General features: G+C 47.9%; 1 protein-coding gene across 2 annotated transcripts in view; it reads right to left on the bottom strand.

Moving 5' to 3' along the window:
• NME7 (NME/NM23 family member 7) overlaps positions 1-24,759 on the bottom strand; it is a 2,086,428-nt gene that overhangs the window by 841,315 nt on the left and 1,220,354 nt on the right. For both annotated transcript variants that reach the window (XM_069636474.1, XM_069636473.1), the window contains one exon: positions 17,537-17,601. In XM_069636474.1, the coding sequence (XP_069492575.1) occupies positions 17,537-17,601 (65 nt within the window). The remainder of the gene's footprint in view (positions 1-17,536; positions 17,602-24,759) is intronic.

Raw genomic sequence — 24,759 nt, forward strand, 5'->3', positions numbered from 1 at the left:
TTGGCTCTTCTAATGATGGGTATGCAGAGTTCGTTGGTATGATGGCTTCTTTTGGGGCGGTCGGAGGAGTTCTTGACTATGGTTTCGGATAAGTAGGCAGGTGCGGCTAGATTAATGCATTCATGAGTAATGATGAGGATTTTGAAGTTGATTCTTTCCTTAACTGGGAGCCAGTGTGCATTTCATCTTGCTTGGGAGATATGGTCGAATTTAGGAATGTGCAGGGCAGCTTGGAGCGCATTGTTTTGCACTATTTGGAGTTTGTTGAGGTTTTTAGTTGAGGTGCCTGCTAGGAGGGCGTTGCAGTAGTCTAGTCTCGCTCCTATGTTGGCCCTAGCGATGGAAAGGCTGTTTTGGGCAGTTAGGAAGGGATTTATGGCATAAATTAGTTTAGTGGTGAGTGCAGAAGTGGAGGAGATGGCGCTGACATGTTTCGTCATAGAAAGTGTGGAGTCTATATAGACTCCCAGGGTCTTTACAGATGTAGAAACAGGTATGTTTGTGTTGTCAATGGGGAAGTGTGAGTATTCAGGGCTAGAATTTCCTTGCGGGCTAGGATGATGATCTCAGTTTTATCACCGTTTAGGCAGAGGCCATTAATGGCCATCCATGTTTGAATGGTGGCATATATTTGAAGGAGGGCTTCTGCGTCTTGGGTGTAGTCTCCAGTGAGGGGGTGGAGGACTTGGGTGTCTTCGGCATAGTTGGTGTATGTTATCCAGAGTGCACCCAACAAGTCAAAGAGAGGTTTGGTAAACAGGTTATAAAGGGTGGGTGCAGTGCATGATCCCTGAGGGACTCCGCAACTGATGGTCTCAGGGGAAGCGTTGGCCAGGTCTGAGTACACTTTCATGGCCCTACCTTCAGGGAAGGAAGTTATCCAGGTGGTGGCCTTGTGCGAGAAGTGTGCTGCGTTGAAATGGTGGGAGGTGAGAAGGTTATGATCAACAAGATCAAACGCGGCAGAGAGATCGAGGAGAAGCAGGAGAGCAGGTTTGCCATTGTCCGTTATTTTGTGATTTGATTTTTTAAGTCTAAAAGGGCGGTTTCTGTGCCATGGCCTTTGCGGAAACCTGATTGTCTTTTGCCCAGGATGGCATTAGTTTCCAGAAAGTGTTGGATTTGGTTATGGGCGGCTTTGTCTAGGATTTTGAGGAGGAAGGGGACTTTAGAGATAGGGTGGTAGTTATTGGGCGAAGAGGGGTCAAGGGAGGGCATTTTTAGTAGCGGGCGAAACCATGCTTCTTTTAGGCTTTGTGGTATGATGTCTGATACAAATGAGGAATTAATGAAAGCAGTAATGATGGGAACCAGTGAGTCTGCGCAATCTTTGATGATGGTAGGAGGGCAGATGTCCCCTTTGCATGTGGATGGTTTGATTTTTTTGAGTAGGTCGGTGACTTCCAGTTCTGTGACGTCACTGGAGGCGAAGAGGGGCGTTTGAGGTAGTGGGTTTTGCGGGAGGGGTGTGGGGCTGGGGTCTTTATTGGGGAGACCCTTGCGCTGAGATGCTATTTTATTTTGGAGTGTTTTAACTTTGTTGAGGAGGGCTGTCTGGATGCTGGAGCACCAAGCTTCGTCCTTAATGATTTCATCTGGGATGGAGATAGGTGTGGTGAGCTCTTTAAAGATAGGGAAGATTTCTCTTGATTTGGAGTTGGCGTTGGAGATTCTTTGATTATAGGATTCAGATTTGGCTTGAAAAATTGCTTTTTTATAAGTGGAGGAGATCACTTGGAAATCGTTCAGGGAAGATTGGTTGGGTGCTGACTGCCACTTGGTAAGGGCTTTAAGTTTCTTGGTGCAGAGAGCCGAAAGTTCTTCAGTGAACCAAGAGTTGGAGTGGATGAATTTCTTTTCTTTTTTTTCTTCTACGGGTGCTATGGCTTCAATGGGTTGGGTGAGGACATGACCATAGGTGCTTGCAAGAGAGGTGGGGTCATTGTTGAAGGGAGGCTTGAGTTCTGGGATATTGAGAAATGGGGCGAGGTTGGTTTTGGTGAGTTTTTTAGAGCTAACTTTAGCCGGTGGGGCATGAGTGAGGGTCTTGTGGGTGGCAAAGGCGAGAATAGAGAATTGCATATAGTGGTGATCTGTCCATGGGAGGGCTAGGATGTCAGTAATGGATACTGAGCAGTTATGGTCGGTGATCCAGTCAATGGTTCAGCCTTTACAGTGTATGGGAGCCGTGATTTTGTGTTCGAACCCTAAGTAGGTGAGTTCTTTGGCAAGGGATGCGGCCGTTTTGTCCTTAGGGTCAAGTAGACCTAAGATTAGGTCACCGAGTAAAATGGTTTGGGTTGAGCTTTTGAGGTTGTTGCCTATGATTTGCAGGAGTTGCATCTGGTAGTGTGGGGGAGATCCTGGTGGCCTGTATGTAATTATGAAGTTTATGGTACAATTAGGATTGAGTGAGAGTTCGGCAGTGAGGAGATCGGCATTGTTTTCCCAATGATGGCTGCAAATTCTAATGGAGGGGGTGTTTTTGTAGATAAGGGCTACGCCTCCACCTTTAGATGTTTTGCGGTCCTGCCTCAGGATGATGTATCCTGGGGGAGGGCGAGGGAAATGGATGGGCTGGAGGTTTCATGGAGCCATGTTTCGGTTATGGCTAGTAGGTCCAGTTTGTTGGAGGTGATAAGGTCATTGCTTTCAATGGCATGGGCAGGGATGGAGCGGGCGTTGATGAGGGCACATTTGAGGTCAGTGTGTGTAGGTGTCAGAGGAAGTTGTTTGTGGATGGTGGTGGTGGCGATGCAGGGGGTAGCGAATGTGTGAGGAGGTGAATGGTATTGGTTGGATGAGGGGTGTTGGCGGGATGGGTGGTGTGTGTCATGTTGGGGGTATGTGTTAGTGTGTTGTGTGGGTGTGCGAGAGCTTAGTCTGCTTTTCCTGATGTAAGTGGTAGGTGGGATTCTGGGGTGGGTGCTGTGAATCTTGGTGCGAGTTCTAAGGCAGCAGAGCCTGTGTTGGAAGTGTGCTTGTTCAGTCAATTTGGTGTTAGGGAAACAGCTGTTTGTTGGGTGTGCAGTGCGATAGGGGTCTGGTGGTGTGACATGGTTATTGTGGGGGGGGGGGGCATGCTACAGGTTGCCCAGAAGGTGAGAGTGATGATGAAGAGGGAGGAGAAGGTGAATTTGGGTGGGGTACGCTGATGGGGTGGTGCTGTGGTGTGGGTTCTGCTGGAATACATTTGTGCAATACAGATACAGTATAAAGTTTAAGGCAAATCTATCAAGACATATGAACTAACATTGAATTTAATATCTAATGCCAGGAGGGTCAGATATTGTTTAGCTGAGCAATCTATGTAATAAGTGTCAAAAATAGAATCAAAAATGCTTTTGCGCTGGTACTACAGAGGCTCTGCAGATTAACAAGTCTAGTGATATAGTAGACTGACAGTGTGTGTGCCTGGTTCTGTTGCCAATTGTCAGTGAATAATATTTGCAAATTAGGTAGACATTAAGCATATAACATTTATACATATGCAAGGAAGCAGGCAATCTGTGCGAGATGCTGCCTAGTAATGCACAATTAGTACAAGGATGCTGGGTCACAGCTGATGCAGCGCGTATCGCGCAAGGGTGAAGTGAGTGGCGGGAGAGGGTCAGGCTGACTACAGCTTACCTCCGTTGCAGCGGCGCATATGGAATGAGAGTGTTAAGCACGGAATGATATACAGGTATGATCAGTAGGTGATATAGCTGTGGTGATCATGCAATAGACAGGTACTTTCGCTTTTTGCTACAAATGGAGCGTGGTACACATATGATCACAATCATAGTCAAATGTCATTGTAAAGTGTTCATTAGGACTATAAGCGAATATATAGTGCTAGAGGAGTGGTCACGATCAGTTTTGCTTGCGGTACGCCGAGGACCTTATGCCAGTTATGAATAGTTTGGGAGATGCGCATTTGGTCTGGTGGGACAGCAAAAAGAGCGTACTCGCAAGCGTTGCAACGGACAGTTTATTAGGCAGTCTTATGTGATAAATGTAGAGTGCTCGTACTCGGATGTCAGGCTACGTGATAGGCAGTGGTTGAGCAGATCAATGTGTAGAGGTGGCACCGGCACCTAGGGGTAAACAAGGCCTTAAGTGCGGGCCTTTGGTGGAGGGCCGGCTTTGCCTGCCGGCTCGTCGATTGGGCAGCTAAAAGCAGCTGCTGCCCAATCAGATGCAGCAGTGTTGTTTGCAGCGGGTTAGCACTCCAGTGCGACCCCGTTGGCCATTTTGGAGTGCATTCTTAGTCAGGGATACACTCCGTGTGAGATCAGGAAAACAGCACGAGCATGAGCTCAATGCATATACGGCAATCTTCAAAGGACGGCAGATAAACGAAGTAGATTCTGAGCCAGATCAGATCATTTAGATTCGGAAAGTAGTTAAATTGTATGCATCGTCGGAATTTATTGCCGCATAGGTGCAGATGCCCGCATGGGCTTACCTTTAGAAAATAGCTGCATGGAGGCATTGGCTCCTGCCAAATGCTCTGTGATGCATGATGCTCCTTCCAGGTGAAGGAGAGCGAGGATAAAGATCATCATGTTTTATTCCACCACGTCTGCCTGCATAGGCAATTTTGTTTGAATTCAACATGCTTTGGGCTGCTGTGATCGAGCCCTCCAAGATGGCCGTTCCTTTCTTTGTTAGCTCAGCTGGCCTCTACACACCAGACTTGCCAGCCCTGGTGGGCTGTCTCCCCCATCATCTGGGCCAATCGGTTAAGCCGGCAGGTGAATCCTGGCCCGCCTCCAATGCCCAAGACTAAGGCTCTGTTTGTGTCCTGGAATCCTGCTACTTTCTCCTTCCTTTCAGACCCTGGAAGGTCTCTCTCCCCCACCCCCTGCACCTTGTGGCCTGGAGGCCCTGGGTCCCTGCACTGACAATGGAAGGTAAGCCTTTGTGGACCCCTGTTGGACTGCAGGTCGTGTACAGAGAGCAACCTGTGGAAAAATTGAATTTTGAACATCTAACTTTGTCCTTCACTAACTTTGACATTGCAATCATGTTTTATTCCACCACGTCTGCCTGCAAAGGCAATTTTGTTTGAATTCAACATGCTTTGGGCTGCTGTGATGAAGCCCTCCAAGACGGCCGTTCCTTTCTTTGCTAGCGCAGCTGGCCTCTCCACACCAGCCTTGCCCGCCCCGATTGGCTGTCTCCCCCATCATCTGGGCCAATCGGGTAAGCTGGCAGGCGAATGCTCGCCTGCCTCCAAGGCCCGAGACTAAACTAAGGCGCTGTTTGTGTCCTGTTTGTGAAATCAGACCCCTTTGTAGTATCCGTTTATTTTTGGTCTTCCCCTACCCCCCTTCTGATGCCCCGTGTGGTGTCCTTGTGTTCCCCACCCTCCTCCGATGCCCCATTCAATGTCCTTGTATCCCCCCCCCTACGATGCCCGTGTGGTGTCCTTGTGTCCCCCACCCCCTTCTGATGCCCTGTGTGGTGTCCTTGTGTTCCCCCAACCCCCTCCTATGCCCCTTTTGTGTCCTCCCATTAACCCCCTCCAATGACTTTAATTGCCCACCTCCGTGCCCCCGTTGTTACTGAAAATACTTCCCTGCCCCTGTGTGCCAATGTGCCCCCCTCCCTGTGCTGAATATACCCACCTCCCTCCCCATCGTGTGACTGATATTGCTGCGTCCCTGCCCCCTCGGGTCTGAATGTGCCCCTACCCACCTTCCCTGCCCCTGTTTTGACTGATAGTACCCCCCTCCCCACCTCTTGCTCCCTGTTTGACTGACATCTGGTCCCCCTTACCCCCTCTCCATTGTCCCCATGTATCCCTGACCCCCACCAGCTGTGTCTTCATGCCCCCTTAACCCCCCATCATTGTCCTCATTTCCTCCCTGTCCCCTCCAGTGTGTCTCTAATGCCCCCTTATCCCCTGGCATTGTCCTCATTTCCTCCCTATCCCCTCCAGTGTGTCTCTATGCCCCCTTACCCTACCGCCATTTCATCATGGTCCCCCTTACCTCTTCCAGTGTGTCCATGCACCCCTCTACCCCCCTCCTCGTCTTCCTGTCCTCCCTACCCCGTCAGTGTGTCCATATCCCCCATCCCCTCCTACCACTGTGTACAGGTATCCCTTTACACCCCACAGTGTGTCCACGTACCCCCCCTTACCCTCCACCTTTTCAAGTCTCACCCCTTACTCCTTGTCCCCCAGGTTCATCTCCTGCCCCCTCTATCAACTTCTTGCCTTACTCCTTGCCCATCCTGTTTCTCCTCCTTCGCCCTTCCTCCCCTCCTTCCCTCAATTACCACCTCTGTCAAATTCTGGTACTACCCCAATTGCTGTTTAGGCATAGTAAGCCTTAGCCGCCTGTCTTTGCATCCTTCTGCCACCCCCCCTCGTCTTTTCTCTCAGCACTTTTATCATCCGTCCCTTTGACCACTGATAATAGCTTATCTGTCCTCTCTTTCCCGTTCTTGTTTTATCCCTCCTCTCTCCCCCCCTGTACAATCTTGAACACTTGTCAACCTAATCTAGGTAGTCACGTTTGTCCCTAACCTTACCCCTTCCATTTCCATTTCTATACCCAGCCTCCCCTGCCCTCCTTCCCCTACTCTCGTCACTCTTGCACTGCAACATTTGTCGTCAGGCATAGTAATGTTACTGCTTGTTTTGTCTCCCCCCACCTCTCACTTATTTTTTCCATGCACTTGCACTATCTGTTATGATTGATAGTTAATTTTCGCATTCTGATCTGTTTCAAGGACTTGTTAGAATGCTTTTGTTTCTCCCATGTTCCCTCCCTTCTTGAAGCGCTTTGAAACACATTGTGTATAGGCGCTATACAAATAAACAATTCAATTCAATTCCTTCCCTAACTGGGGGATATTGGCCCAGTGGAGAGCCCTGTACATGTTAGTGATGTTTACCCCCAGGTATGAACTCTTTCTCTGTCCACACGAAGGGGAAGGATGACTGGAGTTAGACCTGAATATCCCTCGGAATCCCTATGAACATGCCCACTGATTTTTGATGGTTAATATGGAAACTGGAGACCTCCTGGAACTCAGCCAGCAGGGCCATCAGCAGGGGCAGCGACTGCTTGGTGTCCTATTCGAAACAAATGACATCATCCGCGTAAAGCGCTACTTTGTGTGTGGTCCTCACCCACTCCAAGCCCTGTGTGTGGGGACTGTTCTGGATCCTGTGTGCCAGAGGCTTCATGGCCAACGCGAAGACCAGGGGCGACAGTGGGCACCCCTGCCTCGTTCCCCTGCGCAAAGGAATCGGGGGAGAGCCAGCACTGTTAACCCGGACCACCGTGGCATGGATCTAGAAGTTTGCCAAGATTAGCTTGCTAATGTTCGGCCCAAAACCGTATAGCAGAAGAGCTTGTAGGAAGTGCCAGGCCATGCTATCGAATGCACGGTGTGCATCTAGGGAGAGGAGCGTGATTCCAGCAGAACATTTTGGGGCCATGGAAATTAAATTAATCACCCTCCTGATATTATTGTGAGGCCCTCTGTTCTTAATGAACCCCGTTTGGTCCACGTCTATGATGTGTGGAAGGACTTCCCCCACCCTTGCCGTTATGCTCTTGCTGTACAGCATTGCGTCCGTATTCAACAGAGCTATTGGACGGTAGGAGCAGCACTCCTTCGGATCCTTCCCTAGCTTCAGCAGAAGAGTCGTTGTAGACTCGGCCATAGTGTCAATTACAATACCCGAGGTGGAGAATGAATTAAATAGGTCAGCTAGGTGTGGGGCCAGTAAACCTGCAAATGTTTTGTAGAACAAATCTGTAAGCCCATCAGGACCCGGGGCTTTCTCCCCAGGGAGAGACCGGATCGCCTGTAAGACTTCTTGGGCTGAGATGGGGCGCTCTAATGCCTCTATCATCTCATCTGGGATCCTAGGGAGCTGGACTTGTCCCTTACACTGCTGGGGTTCCCCTTGTGAGGAGCAGAGGCATTCTTGAAGAACTCCTCCATGACCAGCAGATCTGAGTTTCTGTGGTAGCCCTCTGCCTGTCCCTGTCTTTCAGGGCAGTTATATGGTTACGAGTAGACTTCTTTTGGAGCTTTGCCATCAGCAGCCTATTGGTCTTATTACCCTTAGTATAATAAAATTGTTTTGTCATTAGTAGTGAATATGTTGCTTTCCCCGTGAGATGGGTTTCTAAGGCCTGCCTGGATATTCTAAGGTCCCTTAACGTCCTCTTGCTACAACTGATAGTATGTGCCTCCTCCTTCTCCCGAACCGTTATTTCCAACTCCTCCCGAATTTGCTGATGGGTTCTGTTCCATGCTATTGTCTGACCTATTATGACCCCCCTGAATACTGCCTTCCCTGCATCCCATATAGTGCGGTTATCTATCTATTCCGATTAATTTTTTTGAAAGTAGTTAGTTATTGTGTCTTCTATTGCCGATCTCGCTATTGTGTCCAAGAAAAAGTTCATTGAGCCTCCACAGGGGTTTTTGCCGGGGAGTCCCGATGCCAGGTCTAGCTCCAATTCCACCGGGGAGTGATCTGTGAGGGCCCTCGGCAGGATCTCTATGTTGGTGACTGACGGTATAAGGGTGGGAGAAACCAGCAGCATATCCAACCTAGAGAAGCCCCAATGTAATGCTGAGAAAAAAGGGTAGCACTTCTCCTTAGGGCAAACTAATTGCCACACCTCAATCAGTGTTAAATCCCTCAGCAAAGTGGTCATGACGTAAAAGTTGACTGTCATTGTTGGTCGGAGCCAAAGTTGCGTCTATTGTTGGGTCCACCACACAATTAAAGTCCCCGCCCAGCATTACTCACCCCCTCCATGAAGCCCCTGACAACCCCCTTAAGCCCATCCAGAAACTCCCCCTGTCTCTCATTCGGGCCATAGATCGCCCCAAGTGAGACCCTCCTATTCCCCTGGTCCCCTTTGGCCAATAGGTACCTCCCTTGTGCGTCCCTGAAGACATCCCCTACTCTCAACGGTAACCCCTTGCGGACCATTATAGCCACCCCACGTTTCTTCTGCCCGCTTGACGCGAAGTACACCCGTGAGTATTCTCTCCCAGTCAGGTGTTTTTCACCTCATCAGTGGCCCAAGTAGCCGCCTTGCTGATGAGATCCCAAGAAGCATATCTCTGAAATGTGATGGCCGTGGCCTTGGTATTGACGGCATGGGCATGAATCCCCTCAGGAACAGGTCAACCCATGACTGTGTATGCCTCCGAAAGGGCCTGAACCATCCAACGGGTGATGGAAGCCTTGGAAGCCTGAGAGCCAGGGGAGGAGCCCCCAAAAGTCACGAACAATGCCTCGGTCTTCCTGAAGGATTCGTCTGAGAGAGATAAAACTTGAGAGGCCTCTTGAGGTCCAAGGAATGCAGGTCCATCTCTGCCTCTGACTGTGGGTTCGGAAAGAACACCGGCAGGCAGATTTCTTGATTCAGATGAAATGGAGAGACCACCTTGGGCAAGAAGTTTGGGTGAGTGCTCAAGATGACCTTGTCGTTATGAAACGTGGCGGAGGACTTGCACAAACACAATGCCTGCAGCTCACTAACCCTGCACACCGAGGTGAGAGCCACCAGTAAGACTGTCTTTAGTGTCACCAAGCGGATGTCCAAAGAGGCCATTGGCTCGAAAGGCTTGCGCTGCAAAGCTACAAGAACATTAAGGTCCCAGACCGGGTGCAGCCTATGCATCGGTGGAAAAAGCCTAGACAACCCCTTAAGGTGGGCCTTCACCACTGGGTTGGCCACAGAAAACACATGCTCAGTGGAATTCTTGTAAGCCCCAATGGCTGCCAAATAAGTGCAGCACGTATCCACCTGAACTCCAGAACGAGCCTGGTGTGCTGAAAAAGCCAGAATGTCATCCAGAGCACAGGTGACAGGGTCCCAGACCTTTATCACGAGCCCAATGGCTGACCCTACTCCATTTTCTCTTATACTGGGACCGAGTCGAGGGCCTGCTGAATGATGTCCCAGTTGTCATCCGAGCATTTAGCATGTTGAAGCATTAGCTGGTCAGGAACAAGGCTGCCGGCGCCGGCTTGTAGGGTCTGGATGTTCCACCGCACACCCTCCTGCATCAGGAATCCCATGTTGGAGTTTGAAAGGTGGACGGGACCCTGGGAAGATAAACTGCAGCAGATCGGATAACCAGGGTGTCGAAGGCCAGTGGGGGGCAATCAGGATGAGGTTGCAACCCATGAAGCCCGAAATTTGCAGAGGGTCCATTGAAGCAGAGGGGTGGTGGGGAATGCATAACACCTGCAGCCGTGCCAACAGATCTGGAAGGCATCCCGGAGACCCACCCCTACCCCATCCTGCCCATGAAGCAAACTGGGGCACTTGGAATTCAGAGGGGATGCAAACAAATCCAGGTCCGCAAAACCCAACCCTAGAACAGGGTCAACAAGGAGTCAGTGTGCAACTCCCAATCGTAGGTGTTGAACCCCAAGTGGTTCAGCTGGTCTGCTTTTCTATTGCTGTCCCCTGGGAAGTAGACAGCTTAAATCCAAACTCCCTCCATCAGTGCCCATTCCCAAATCAAAACCGCCTCCATGCAGAGGAGGGGGAACGGGTACAACCCTGCCTGTTCAGGTAAAACATTGTAGTAGAATTGTCCATCCTGACCAGAACCGACCTGTCCCTGATGAGGGGCAAAAATGCCCTGCGACCAGGCCCACTACCCTGAGCTCGAGCAGATTGATATGCAGAAGGGCATCCGTCCTGGACCATGCTCCATGAATCGCATAGCTCTTCAGAGTAGCTCCCCCAGCCCGAAAGGGAGGAGTCGGTCGTCACCACCAGGGTAGCTCCGGTCAGTGGAAGGGGGTTCCCACTGAAACATTGCCATCCATCAGCCACCAGCGAAGATCACGCAGTAGGAGCAGTGGTATTGGGACCACATCCGACTGAGACCCCATCTCCTGATCCCAATTGGCTGCCAGGTGGAGCTGGAGGCACCTCATCTTGAGGCGAGCATGCTGTACAGTGAGCATGCAGGAGGGCATCAGGCCCACAATGTGCTGGAACCACCATGCTGAGGTGGTCGTCTTGGCCAGAAAGTGCCCCAACGCCTTGTGGAGGGACAGAAGTCTCTTGCCTGCACGGAACACCCACTGAACGGTAATGTTCCAACGCACCCCTAGGACGACAAGTTCCTGAGATGGGCACGACTGTGACTTCCTCTAGTTGAGGGTGGGCCTCCAGCTGATGAAGGATAACCACCAATCTCTGGAAGGAGTGTATCACTCCATCGGGTGAGGTAGAAGAGGGGGAGCAGAAAAACAAGCGCAACATCCTCTGCTGCTTCCTCCTGTTGTCGCTGGGCAACCTGTCAGGCCTCTGTGTACTGCGGTACCGGAACCCCTTGAAGCAGGATAAATCACGGGGCTTAAACTTGGTCCTGCTTGGGACTGAGGGAAGGATTTCTGACCAGGTTGTGTCAGGATGGCCAAGGACTTGGCAGTTTGAGTGGAGGTTATCTTCTTTGTCAACTCGACATCGGTGACGAATGACAAAGGTCCACGCCCTTGAAGGGCAGATCCAGGATCCGCTCCTGAACTTCAAACGAAAACTTAGTGATGTGCATCCATGCCATCCTTATCATCTCGACACCAAGGCACAGCCCTCTGCTGGCTTTGCCAATGTGGGAGACCGAATACTCCATGAGGACCTGCGCAATGGCCCGGGCATCTGCCAGACCGGCCTTAAAGAAGGCTTGCTTGTTCGAAGAGAGGTCGGGCAGAAATTCCCTGAGCTCCCACCACAGCTTCTGGTTATCCACAGCCAAGAAGACGTCTGCGTTGACTTATCGCAGATGCAGTCCCGAGATGGAATAACCGCGCTTTCCCAAAGACTAGAGGACCTTGTCCTCCTTGGAAAGACAACTGGAAGGTGGCTCCCGTGGAGGTAGACAACAAAAATTATGGTTGGATACAAGGAGGCCGCAGCCACCACTGAAGAATGAGGCTGCGGGTGGGAAGTCAGGAGGATTGGATCCCCGTTCATCAGCCTAATCCTGCTGTCCAACTTCTTGTTCATCTGGGTGTTGGCCCTGGGCTTCACCAAGACCTTTTGTGCCACCTGCAGAACATCCTTGTGAAGAGGACCGCTGCTAGCACTCCCTAATACTGGGGGGCTTCCTCGGGCAGAGAGACCTCCAAGAACTCCGGCAGGCCCTGAGGTTACGCTGAGATACCCTTGGGTGAGGAGCGCCATACAAATAAATAAAAAAACAAGGCAGTCATGAAAGGCCTTAAAAGATGCCAAGGGTTCATCGTTCTCACCATCGTCATTATCATCATCATCCCCCCGACCCTTGTCACAGACCAAGTGGAATCCGGGCCTGGGACACAGGTGCCAGTGGGGTCCCCCATAAGTCTGGTGTCGAAGACGGGTCCAACGGCTGTTGTGGGTGAGGCGTTGCTGATACTGGAGGAGGTGGAGGGGTCTGAACAACCGACAGGACCTGGACCAGCACTGGAACCGGCAGTGCTGGGGGAAGGGGAGGAGTACCCAGAAGAGAGGACCGAGAGGCACCACCTGCGGGAGGACCACCTTCACTATATCCTTCAGGAGCCCCTTCATCTGAGGGGAACGCAAGAGGAAGAGGAAGCGCTCGAAGAAGCGGCCCTTGCAAGCCACTGGGTCCCTAGTGGCCTGACCCGCCGAGGCGCTGGGCCTCCGCTCCTGGTCAAAGCACCGAGGCATCTGAGGCGTGTAGGCATAAGGCTGTGATGGGTAGATGTATCCCTGAGGAGATCGGATGCCTGTACTGTACAGTCTGTTGCCGCTTCCAGAGGGAAGGGTACTGCGATCATCACGCAAAGCCCATTCAATGGGCAAAAGCATGAGTGGGCCCTGGGTTGGATCCAAGATGACTGCCAGCCTGGAAGGCTCTGCCACGTGCCTCTCCGCCATTTTGAAGCATTGGACCACGCCCTGGGACCTGAGCCACGAGAGGCCTCAGACACTGGAGGATACAGCTCAGGTCCTGCACCCGAAGCATAAGCGTCGACCTCAGAGATCCCTCTTGTAGACGCTGAGCCCTTGGCCAGCTGGCCGGTAGTCATAATGCCCTGACTCATGGCCTCGGAGCAAGCTCTGAGATGCTGGACGCCATTGGCACCAGTGTCGGTAGCTGTGCTGGATCAAGCCAAGGACAGACTCTTGGAGGTGGCCCTCGACGATCCTATACCCCTTGTGGTTGAAGAAGAGGACAAACTTGATTGCCCTTCTAAGGACAGCTTGAGCACCTCAGCTTGGGAGCCGGTAGCCTGGATGTCCTCAGGTCTGCCCCCGTAGCGCCCTGGAAGAGCCCCCAGGCCCGTCAACTTGGGAGCCGGTAGCCTTAGAGGCTTCAGACCTGCCAGAACCGGAATCTAAGGAACCCCTATCCATGGGAACCACAGGGAAGAAGTTGCTGCGCTGTGGAGCCATACTTAAGGTAGGGCCTAACTTGTCTTGACGAGAGGTCCTGGAGACAAAGTCCTTCAGGTGGGGCAGAGGAGAAGTGTGGAAGATCTCCCTCCACTGCGACAACCGATTCTTCAATGACCTGTGACTGAGAGAGCTGCAAGCCGAACATGTGTCACAGCAGTGTTCGGGCCACAAACACTCAAGACAGAGTCCATGGGTGTCTCAGGCTTGGAACGAGCGGTCGCATGAGGAACAATCCTCCTGTAGCCGGCATGCGCCGGGGAAGTCGAGGAATCAAAGGGAAGTTAAATAAGACCGAAAAAACAAAAACAGGGTGCAAGCGGAAAGCTAAAGTCTCCTCGCTGGCTGCCACGTCCGACACCGTCCGTGCGGGTCAAAAAGGACCGAGTTGACGTGGCCTCAGTGGGGCGCTCCCACACCCGAGACCGCGCCCCTGTATGCTATACTAAATGTAAAGGGGAAGCTCAATTTTTAACTGCCAAAGGTTCCTGTAGCGTCGGACACCCACAAGGATGGAGGAATGGAGGATGGAGGAAAGGGGACGAGACGTAGGAGTAAGACTTTTCCACTCCAATTTAACATTTCTGATTCTCAATGTTTAAGATAAGTTCTGAGAGAGTTTGGCATAGTGGGCAAAGTATGACAAAGAGCAGAGTAAAATCTGGGGAGCACATGCCATTTGTTATGCCTAGGGCAGCACAAAACCTAAATACACCTTAGGTACCTATTAGGAGACAGAATCTGAATATTGCCCCCAAGGGGGACCGAGGCAGCCCTCCTTGATGTAAAGAATGTCTAGGTTATGTATGATGGATCCGAGTTCTCCTGGTCTTTTGATGCTTTTAGATTCATCACCAGCTTTAGATACACTCTACCATATTATCCTCCTTCGACACCCCCATGTAACTGGGGCTTCCGTGAAGCTGTTTTATGGCAATCTGCTTTCCTGAGCAATAGAAAGTTATGTGTCAAATTGGGAAACTGCATTTATGATTCAGATAAAAAGTTTGGAGTACCAAAATGAGCCGGCATTTCACCAATTTTTTTTTTTAACCATCTACATAAAAGCCCCTTCATCACATTTTATCAGAATTGGAACCTGAATTGCAAAATCAGGAAGCTGACACCGACTATTTTTAATCTTAAAGGTTACACGAAGTCTAAGCAAAGTAAAATTCATAATCAAAGTATAATTCAATCAGTCTTTCTGCATATTGACTCTTAGATGTCTGAGAATCGGCTTGAAATAAAAACTAAGACTGAGATTCTGCTGGTTAGCCCATTTTGTTCCTTTTACAAAGTAGCTGAGATGTATCCAAAGATTCTCTCATAGGACAGGAAATTAAACCTCAATTAGCTATTAATACTCTTGGCGTGTCTCATTAGACTCTTTCCTTTGTATTGTGAAAAACCAGAGGGAGTTTCACAACCTAGTCCCCGGGGACCCTGTACTCAGGTGGCCAGGAAAAGGCCATTGCTTTAGATCCCGACCCTGCGGGTGGACAAGTGGGGGGAGGATAACCTGAGAAGGGGGTCCTCAGGGAGTGGGGCAGAAGCACCTGGTGGTGAGACATGGCATCCCCCTTTTTCCACATCCCATCTAACCCCCATCCCTGCTTATTTTATGGGAAACTACAGCTCCCATAATTCCTCCCCACTTCACATTGACAACACTACTGAGCCGAGGAAGATGAGGAGTGAGACCAGGAAGATTACCTCTACTAACTTGCCACAGCTCTGTTCTTTTAATGAGACCAGGCAGAGTCAGGCATGTAATCCTAACTACACACACCTGCCATTTGTTAACACTCCCTGTCAGGATAAAAGGTGGCGCGCGCACAGGCATATTCTGAGCAAGGCTGGGTACGAGAAGGAGCAGCTCTTTTGGGTATGATGCGAACCAGGCTATGGAAGTTCCAAGGCCAAGGGGCTGATTGGCAGTTGCGAAGAACGAGAGAAAGCCAGGCGAGAATTCCACACTTTCGGGAAGCGGTAAGCATTTATAGACAAACCGAGACAGCGGAAAGGAGAAACCTTCAAGATGCTTCAAAGTGGCCCGCTGCCCTCCCGCGTTATCGATGGAGTAGGGGAGGAGCAGAGGTGGCGTTGGTAACAGCCTTGACTGCTACATGAAAGGCGTTTAAGAAAGAAGCTCAATTATCACGATCAGTGAGTTATCAAAGGCAACAAAAACCCGGTTTGTGTTAAAAGCAAAATTAACTGTAACCAAAAATTGAAGGTTGCTCATGCGCCGATAAAAGGCGTGATAGAAAGGACAATTGCTGAATTGTGAAGAAGCTATACAAAGTAACAGAGTGCAACTGTGAGGCCGAATCGCACATCCGAAAGTCTCTGTGAAATGTTGTGAGTTAAAGTGTATTAAAATGGCATCCCGAACGAAAGTTGAATAAGTGAAAAGTAAAGCATGTGAACTCTGAATATACCAAGAGGGAAAAGTATATGAACTTTGAAAGAGGCCAAGAGGGCAGAGCAAAGAGAATAAGAAACTACAAGTACCAAGAGGCATTGGTGTTGTGAAATGAGGAAGATTGTTGAATTGCTTATAGAAAGGTCAAAGTATTTATGCAGAGGTCTATGTAAAATCATTGCAGTTTCAAAAGTCTTCGACAGTAAAAAGACAAAGACAAAACGTGGGGAAGGGAACCCCCCCACAAAAAGAAAGACGGGCTTGAGCCCGGCGGAGTGAAGCCTGTGCTGAACTCTAGTGAATGTGAAGAGAGACAGGCTCGAGCCCGACAGAGGGAAGCCTGTGTAGGAATTGGAATATAACTGTGTATTTATGATAAGGCAGTCGAAGTCTAAGGAATGGATTGAACTGCTAAAAGCTTGAAGCCCAAGCCTAAACTGTTGAATTTTACCAGTGAGCCAAAGTGTACAAGACTGATCGAACTGTGCCATCCACCTATCCTTTTTAAGAAACTCGATACCACGTGCTGCTGAACGTGGGGAAGGGAGTTGTTGCCTAAGCCATTCTGACATTTCTTTTAAGACACTTTTTTTCCTTTTGTATTCCCTTAACACATTTGTCATTTGGAAAGGAGGGCAAGGTTAGTTTCCTTTAGCAGAGGCCTTTTTATTTTGACTAGGCAGACATGGACTTGTTTGTTATTTGTTTAATGGTCGAGACTACTCCCATTCTAGAGTTAGGGCATGTTAGAAGTTCTACCAACCCAACCAAAATACAGGTCTTCAAAAGTTGCATCTATTGTGTCTATGTCTACTATTGATACCATGCCTTCCTTACAGTGTGTCTCATCAAGTAACTAAAACTCTACATTATATGAACTTTCAATTAATGCTTCTTACACAAATAAGGCCTTTGTTATCAGCCTCACATTGTGCCATTTGTGGGCGCAAGATTGGACTACTGTAATGCTCTTAATGCCAGAGCCAAAGAAGCATCTATTTATTGCCTGCAACTCCTCCAAAATATGGCTGCTCGCATTGTTATGAACCTGCCAATACCTGTTTGCATGTTGCCCGTTCTGAGACAACTTCACTGGCTTCCTATAAAGGCTAGCATTTCTTTTAAAAGTTTAATGGTAATACAAAACCTTATTCGGCAAAGCCCCTCTCTATCTAAAAAAACACCTGAGATTGCACACTTCTCATCTGCTAAGTCTCTGTAGAAGGCACACTATCAATTTAATATGCTTCCTCTGGACCAGAGGCTCTTGGTCATTCTGGGGCGGTTTGGCTGCTAAACTCTGGAACAGCATACCAGTGGACCTACGCAACAATGATGACCTGTCCCTTTTTCGGGAAATGTATCAAAAGCTTTTTGTTTTGCTGACCTCTTTAGGGAAGGACCTTATGTGCCTTAAGGACACTTCACGCCCCTCCCCACCATGGAATTTTTTTCTCCCATTATGCCACCTATACCTTTTCTCACATTTATGTTTGTCCTCTTGTCTGCAGTTAAAATGCGCATGATATACCTCTAAGTCAAAGCAGCAGTTTATTTACCATCCCACCCCCCTCAGTGCTCCTATGGGATACGGAGGCAGTCGGGATGACAGCGACAGTAACAATAACAAATGTATTTTATCCCACTGCCTTGGGAGGCCTTGACCAAATGTTACGTTTTTAGAAACAGAATGGCTGCAACTTACCATCTGAAGTGCGGAAATTTCAAACCCTGCATCCATTATTTCACGTATAATAGTTCCTGTACATTCTGTAGGTAAAAGAAAGTGAATGGATAAAAAGTTATCAGGCTGATTAAATGTTTACATATTAAATACAAAACACTGTCCACCAACATCTGAATTGTCAAAAAATAGAATTTGTTACTGACCTGTAACTATAGTTTGCCACAATTAGGATCTCTCATAGATTCAGATGCTTAGTAATCACGCTGGGAATACACTGTTCATTTTAAAGGTAGTTTAAAGAAAACTGCAACAATAGGTGTAATTTATCAATGTCATTTTGGGCCTGTTGCTCCTCATCCAATTCCATAAAGAGCCTGAAAGCTACACCCCAAGTGTCCATCTTCAAATTTCTGTAGGAACCAGTGCCTTATCTTATTAATGATCCTCTGGCAAGGGGTGTTAGCGGTTTGGAGAGATCAAATGTAAATCTATGATAGCGCCCCAGATCAGATAACTATAGTTACAGGGAAGCAACGTTTTCGTGCTCCAGCATCGGATTGTTCATAAATTCACATTCTTTGAATAGAAATGTGATGCTCAAACTCCCCTTAAACAAAAAGGTTTCAATGCTTTGCTTGGCCAACTCTCTCCCATATGAAAAATCATGACAGATCTTCCCAGATAAACCATTATGGAAGTTTGGCCAGGAATGTCTTCCACATCTATCTTTAACTCCCATGTTTACATCGCTATGGGCTGGTGAAGGCCTTATATATGACAGACTCATACAAGATGGGGTGAGGGTGAGAATGGGAGGGAGAGGGAGAATGGGAGAGAGAGAGAGAGAGAGAGAGAGAGAGAGAGAGAGAGAAAGAGAGAGAGTTTGCAAAGTGTCCAACCACTTAAAAGCTGAGACCTGCCAATGTTGAAGCTTCTGGTGCTACAGTGAAATATCTGTGCAGTGTCCCGAAACCTGCCAATGCTTATGGATCCAGCACACAGTTCAACTGCCACAATAGATGTTGTAATGCAAGGAGTGTAAAGGTGCCTTTGGAGACCAGAGAAACTGCATGACCTGGTCACGAAGAGCCCGATCGGAAAGATCATAGGTTCATTCCGCCAGGGTGATCCACATTGGGATTCTGAGAGCAGCAGAGCACCAAGAAGTTGGGATCCCAGAATAGGAACCCGGAGGAATTGAGAGGTTGACTCACAGGTGCCAAAGTCAACGAGAGGCAGAGAAGGAACAATAATTCTGCATTCTTGGGAGTGAATTCCCAAAGCGTTAAATGGGGAAGAGAATGCACACATAGAAGAATAATGCTGCATTCTTGGAAGAGGAGACTCAAAACGTTTAAGAGCATAATAGAAAATACAGAAAACACTGCATTCTGGAAAGCAGAATCACACAACGCTGAGTACATGAGAAAGCTAAGCATCAAGAGAATAATCAAATTTCGTATTTTTTTTTTCTGTTTTTGTTGGTTAAGAAAAAGTTTCAATTCAACGCAGAATAAGCCACAACATTTCCATGTAAAGTACAGCACAAGATAAAACAGTAAAAACGACACATCAAATAATAAGAACAGTAATTGATCAAAATAGACAATTGGCAAACAGATGAAAATATATAAGCATTTAGATAAGAGCCTCCATCGCAAAACAAACAGCTCTTTCAAGATGGTAACATTTCTTTAAAAAAAGTTGAGTGCCGCCAAACTCCCAACCGTTATTACCCATGGAGATCATGATGTGTTGCCACACAATGCCGCCGGAAAGTCATAAAATCTTCTAAAAGGTGCATAAAATAAAACATTTGCCATTCAGTTAAAGCCTGGCATTCTAGTAGCAGGTGGAACAGTGTCTCCATTTTCCCACCGGTTTGGCAGAATCAGCAGATTCTTTGATCCCGCCCCACCTTCTCTCTTGCACCCAGAAATGCCTCTGGTCTGTAACAAATGTTATCTTAAACGCGTGATTCTGGACCGCCACATGGCGCTTGGGAATTAGATCAGATAACGTGGAATTACACCAAATGATTTGCAAACTTCTTGGATTTAGTGTATCCAATCCAATTCCCATAGTTTTCTTTTTGCTCTGTCCAGGGAAAAACAAATAAACTCGGTAGTTACGTCGTACACTTCCATTATTTCCCTACAACAAACCACTCATTTATTCAGTGGCAAGAAAGGTTTTCCTGTCCATTAACAATTTTAGCTCCCACCAAACTGTCTTCTCTTTAGCCGAGATCATTTTTGTTGGCATAGTCCGCCTCTTCCATTGTACACAAACTTGTATATGAGGTTGTGCCAGTTCATATCTGATGACTGCCTCAAGCACCCTGTTAGGGAGTTTCAGTAATTTCCTCCAGAAGCTACCTCAAGTTTGGACCAGCCTGTCAAAAAAAAGCAGCAAGAATGTCTCTGCACCATAAGTGACCACTGAATGTTGGCGAACAAAGGAAAGTTAGCAAAAGGGCACAGGGTGCAGAGAATGACAATAGATTTATATGCACAGAACAACATTGTGGTATAGGAATTGAAAGACAGTTCGATTTAGAAATACTGCTCCGTGAAAAGACTGTGAAAAATAAGACAGCATGAAAGAAAGATTAGTAAATAAGAAGAGTGATAAAGATGACTGATCTAAAGAGACATTAGGTTTATGGGAAAACAAAGCCCAACAAGATCCAAAGAACATTATTTGAATTAACACCATTCTGCTACATGCCCTTCCTCACTTGTGTGTCCAACCAAGTAACCCAGGGTGAAGCTTGATGAAGGCGTGGGGGCATCAACCGTTAAGCAGCTTGGCAAGTGTCCTGCAATATTACTCCTGTCATCACTACTGTGTGGTCAGTGGAAAACACTGCGATCATACAGTTGGCACACACACCCTTCCCACCAGAGGCCTGGTTCAGGTTCATGTTCTTATGGCAGCATGCTGTAATTGGCAAAATCCATCTTGCCAAGCCATACTTGGAAATAACCAACTTCCAACTGACACCGTCAAAGGGTTTATGGACATTGTTTTTAAAAGAAAAAACGCATTTTAAAGGTCTTTAGAGAAAAAGACCTTTACAGTGCCGGTTTTCCAATCAAAAGAAAAACGGATAACGTAAATCGGTCTTTTTCTCTTGAGACCTTTAAAAAGAGCTCTATTCACAAAGTTCCCTCTGGTCTGGTTGATGTATTCCATCTCCAGCCTGGCTACTACCCGAGCAGGTTAATGAGGCTATTTCTTAAGCACTGGCAGTCACAAGACCCCCAACAGGATCTGGGTTATAGCTTCGAACATGCGAGTGCCACTCGTCCAACAGCTTTTGGGTATTCTTAGTTTCTGGGCATTAGCCCTCAGCAGGCTCCATGCATCAAGTTCTCCTTTCCGCCTGGTCTCCCTCAAGAACTTTGCTAAGTGGTTCAACCACCTTCTGCATTCTCCTCTTACTTTCTCTGCCAACACAACACTCTGGAACGCTGTCCTAACTCCCTCTGTCATGGTCTCATTATACCTTCTTTCATACTGATTCAGAAGAAGCAAGTGCCTAAGTAAGGTCTGGGATTGGTTGAACCCTCTGACCTTAACTCCTGGTTGCAAGCTTGGTCAACGATTCACGTCTCATTCATGTTTTCCTTTCCCCTTTCATTAGCATCATGCGTTGTTGATCGTCACATTTAATGTGTTGCCCAATGGTTTGATTGATTAAAGGTCCACAATAAAGGTTCAAATATGAACAATACAAGTCTAGTGATATTTTGGCAGTTGAATCCACAGGCACAACATATTACATTATTTTGCAGATCTCTATTTCGGAATACCAAACACAAAATGTTGACTCCAGCAGGCATCATGGGTATGCATACCTCCCTTCACAAACACCTTTGGGCGGCATATTACAGTCCTTCGGGGTATGCCCTGACCCCAAAGGAGACCAGGCATGCTACATAGGGGTGGAATATTCCCTCAGTTGTCATTGTAATTGGCCAAATGTGTCTGCAGTGTCTGTGGATCTAGGAAGAGGGGCTATACAAATAGTTACAAGCCACTTTAATGTCAGGGTGGTAGAGTACCCAGTGGGGTTGCAGGGTTTGCTTATTGCCACTTTGTGGACCCCAGGTGCTACTTATTGCCAACCAATGTACCCCACGTACCCTGTTACTAGTTCACCATAGCAATGCATGCCCTGGGAACACTGCGCTCAAGGTCACATTGGCAATGTATATTATTAACAAGCCTGAAGAAGTCACTGAAAAAAGGTAAGGTATTATTTTCTATTAAGAGCAGATACTAATGCTAATAAAACAGTACATGTTACCAGAACAAAACTTCAGTTGAAAAGGAGAATATGATTATGATGTATAGCCTAAAACCATAGAAATACAAAAGGTTATTGGATGCAAAGCACAGCCCATGACTTCACACAAGACATCGCAGATTACATCATCTGATGGAGTTTTGTTTTTATCTATCCTTCTGAAGGGCAAACAAGTTGTGAAAATATAAGATACATGTAATGCACATTCAATACCTCCATTAAAAACGTTAAGAGGATTTCATGAGTTTAGCAGGCTGCACAGGCATCGTAGTGTGACCCGGCCCTAACACCTCATACAGAATGTGTGGGGGTTCGATGCGGAATACTGCCACGCACAGGACTTGCATGTTAAAAAGTAGTTTTGCCCTCTCTTAATGGGAGGGAAACTGATAAGGAATCTGAAGGAAAAGAAAGATTAAAAATGAGGACAAAAGGAAAAAATAAATACAAAACTGCGCCGCTTCTGTGCAGGAGTCCTATGCCATTGTCGCAGAAAGAAACTGGAGGGTGCTGCTTAGAGATAGAGTAAGCTTGTGGATGGGGCCCACCCCACCCCATATGCTCACTGGCTACATGTTTATATATCATTCAAGAGTATTTGATGTGCAAAAGGCTTCTGTCCTGTCCGCAGAGGACGGACTCCTATAAGTATTGTAAGGAAGGCACGGTATCAAAGCAAGACAGACAAGTGATACAGTTCAAGGGTGTTTATTAAACAATACAATGGATGAGATAGACATCTAAACCTTAATCTAAGATGGGAGTCAAAAACGACCATCAAATAATAAGAATACTGTCCAAGTGGAGTCTAGTCAAATAAAAAGGGCCTATACTGAAATTAACTATTGCCAATCCTTACTACTATGCTACAAGAGTGTGGGATAATGTTCACAAGAAAAGAAATACGTTTTCACAAAATGATAAATCAGGATGTTATAGTCAGGGGTCTTCCTTCCCCACGTTTTTAGCACGGGAAAAGGCGAGCCTCTTGAGCAGAGCACACTCCTGGGCTTCTACAGCATGAGATTACAGTTCCTTTTCTCAATATCAGGGCCTTCTGTGTCCAGGTCTCCTTGATGCAAAGTCTCTTGCTTCAGAGGGCCTGACATACCATTCACAATAAAACAAATGTTCCTTCTGCTAATCTTCACGTTGGGTGATTACTCTTCACCCTTGGATTCCCCCTCAGCCGGGCTCTGATCCTTCTCTCAGTCATTAGCCTTCCTTAGTCGGGCTTAGACCAACCTTCACAACAACACAATGCAGTTCACTTAGCTTCAACACAATGCATGCAAGAGTCACTTCCGTTGGCATCCCTCAAATGGGTTCACATTTGCCAATTATTAACACAGTTCAAAATGAAAGTCATTCTAGAACCCTTAGGTTCCTTCCGTACCAAAGTCCGAGTCTTAGCCCCCAGTCAGGCTTTCCCTTAAGTCCCTAGTCAGGCTTCACACAGTTCTTTCACAATGAATTCGCAGGGATCCCTCAGTCGGGTTCACATTTGCCCCAGTAACACAGTTCACTTTGCTTCCACAACATGTCTAAGACTTTCAACTGTCTTCACCCTTGGATGGCCTCTTTGACACCTCACGCCGACTTCCCTAGGACCTCTTGGTCCTTGTAGTTCCAACAATCTCATTTCATTGGTTTCCTTGTTCAGGAGAGGGGAACCAGCCACAGACCTTTGAATGAGAACCCACGTGGTGCCGGACCATTCTAGTTCTGGTACCTGTTTTACTGACCAAGTTCACAACAGTCTCCCTCTGCCGGGCTCGGACCCCTATTAGGGTTCACAAAGGGCCTCCCTCTTCAGTGCTCGGACCCTTCTCCCAAAGCTCAAAAGGGTCTCCCTCTGCCGGGCTCAGACCCTTTTGCTGAGGTTGAAAAAGGGACGCCCTCTTCCGTGCTCAGACTCTCCTCCAAGACTTCAAAGTGCTCAAAGAAGACTTCCCTCCGCCGGGCTCGAGTCTCCTCTCACAATTCACAAAAAAGGGTTTCGGGATTTTGCTCCAACTTCTCAGCTCCCCAAAACGGCATTTCCTGGCATTAGGAGTTGCAGGAGCTAAAAGGGAATAATGTTCTGAGGTAAGGGACCCTCAGAGACCTGGGATTGCCTTCTAGAGGTACAGCTCCCACTCCACAGTGAAGTCTTCTCTGGACACACAGGGCCAGTGTCAGAGCGGTTTTCTCCTCCTCCAGGTCTATCAGTTCTCTATAGCTCTTCGGGTCTTCCTCCGGACTTCCTGCACCTTCCAGCATCCCAACTCGCTCAAAGTGTGGTTTCCTGTCCCGCCTTTTATACTTCCTGGGAGAGGTGATTTCCTTCAGGTGTGAATGGTTGTAAGGGAATGCCTGACTTTGCCCGTCCTCGTTAGCAAGACAAAATGGTGGTCGTACATAAGAGTCAATGGTCCAGGGATTCCTATGGGTAATTCTCATTCCTCCTTGTTGCTTACTCTTCGCAGTATTTGAAGGACATTTTGAATGTAGGGAATTCTGGGAAATGTAGTGAGTTGCAGATTTTGGGAGGAAGTCGGCTGAAAAATTATAAAAATATTTGCAACAAGAAAACGCGATTATAGGGTTTGTAGTGTTCCACTGAAGAGGAGGGAAGGTTATTGTCAAAAAGGGGGGGGAACAGATGGGTCATTGTGGATAAATTGTTTTCTCCTGCCTTTTCTTAGATGGAAGTACTGGAGTTGGATGGGACCGTGGTGGCAATATCCCATAAAGACAGAGGGGCTGTTGGGTATCGCAGAAAAGGGGATACTGCGTCTCGCTCAAGGGCGTTCCTTCTGCGGTCCCGAAGGGGCCCCTTCCCCAGGTTATCATCCCTCGTTTGTCCGTCCCCAGGGTCAGGATCCAAGCGCGATGGCCCTCCCCTGGCCACCTGAACAAAGGATCCCCGAGGTCTACCAGTGAG

This window comes from Ambystoma mexicanum, chromosome 7p (assembly GCF_040938575.1).
Source record: "Ambystoma mexicanum isolate Mex_15411 chromosome 7p, UKY_AmexF1_1, whole genome shotgun sequence".
Classification (NCBI taxonomy): Eukaryota; Metazoa; Chordata; class Amphibia; order Caudata; family Ambystomatidae; genus Ambystoma; species Ambystoma mexicanum.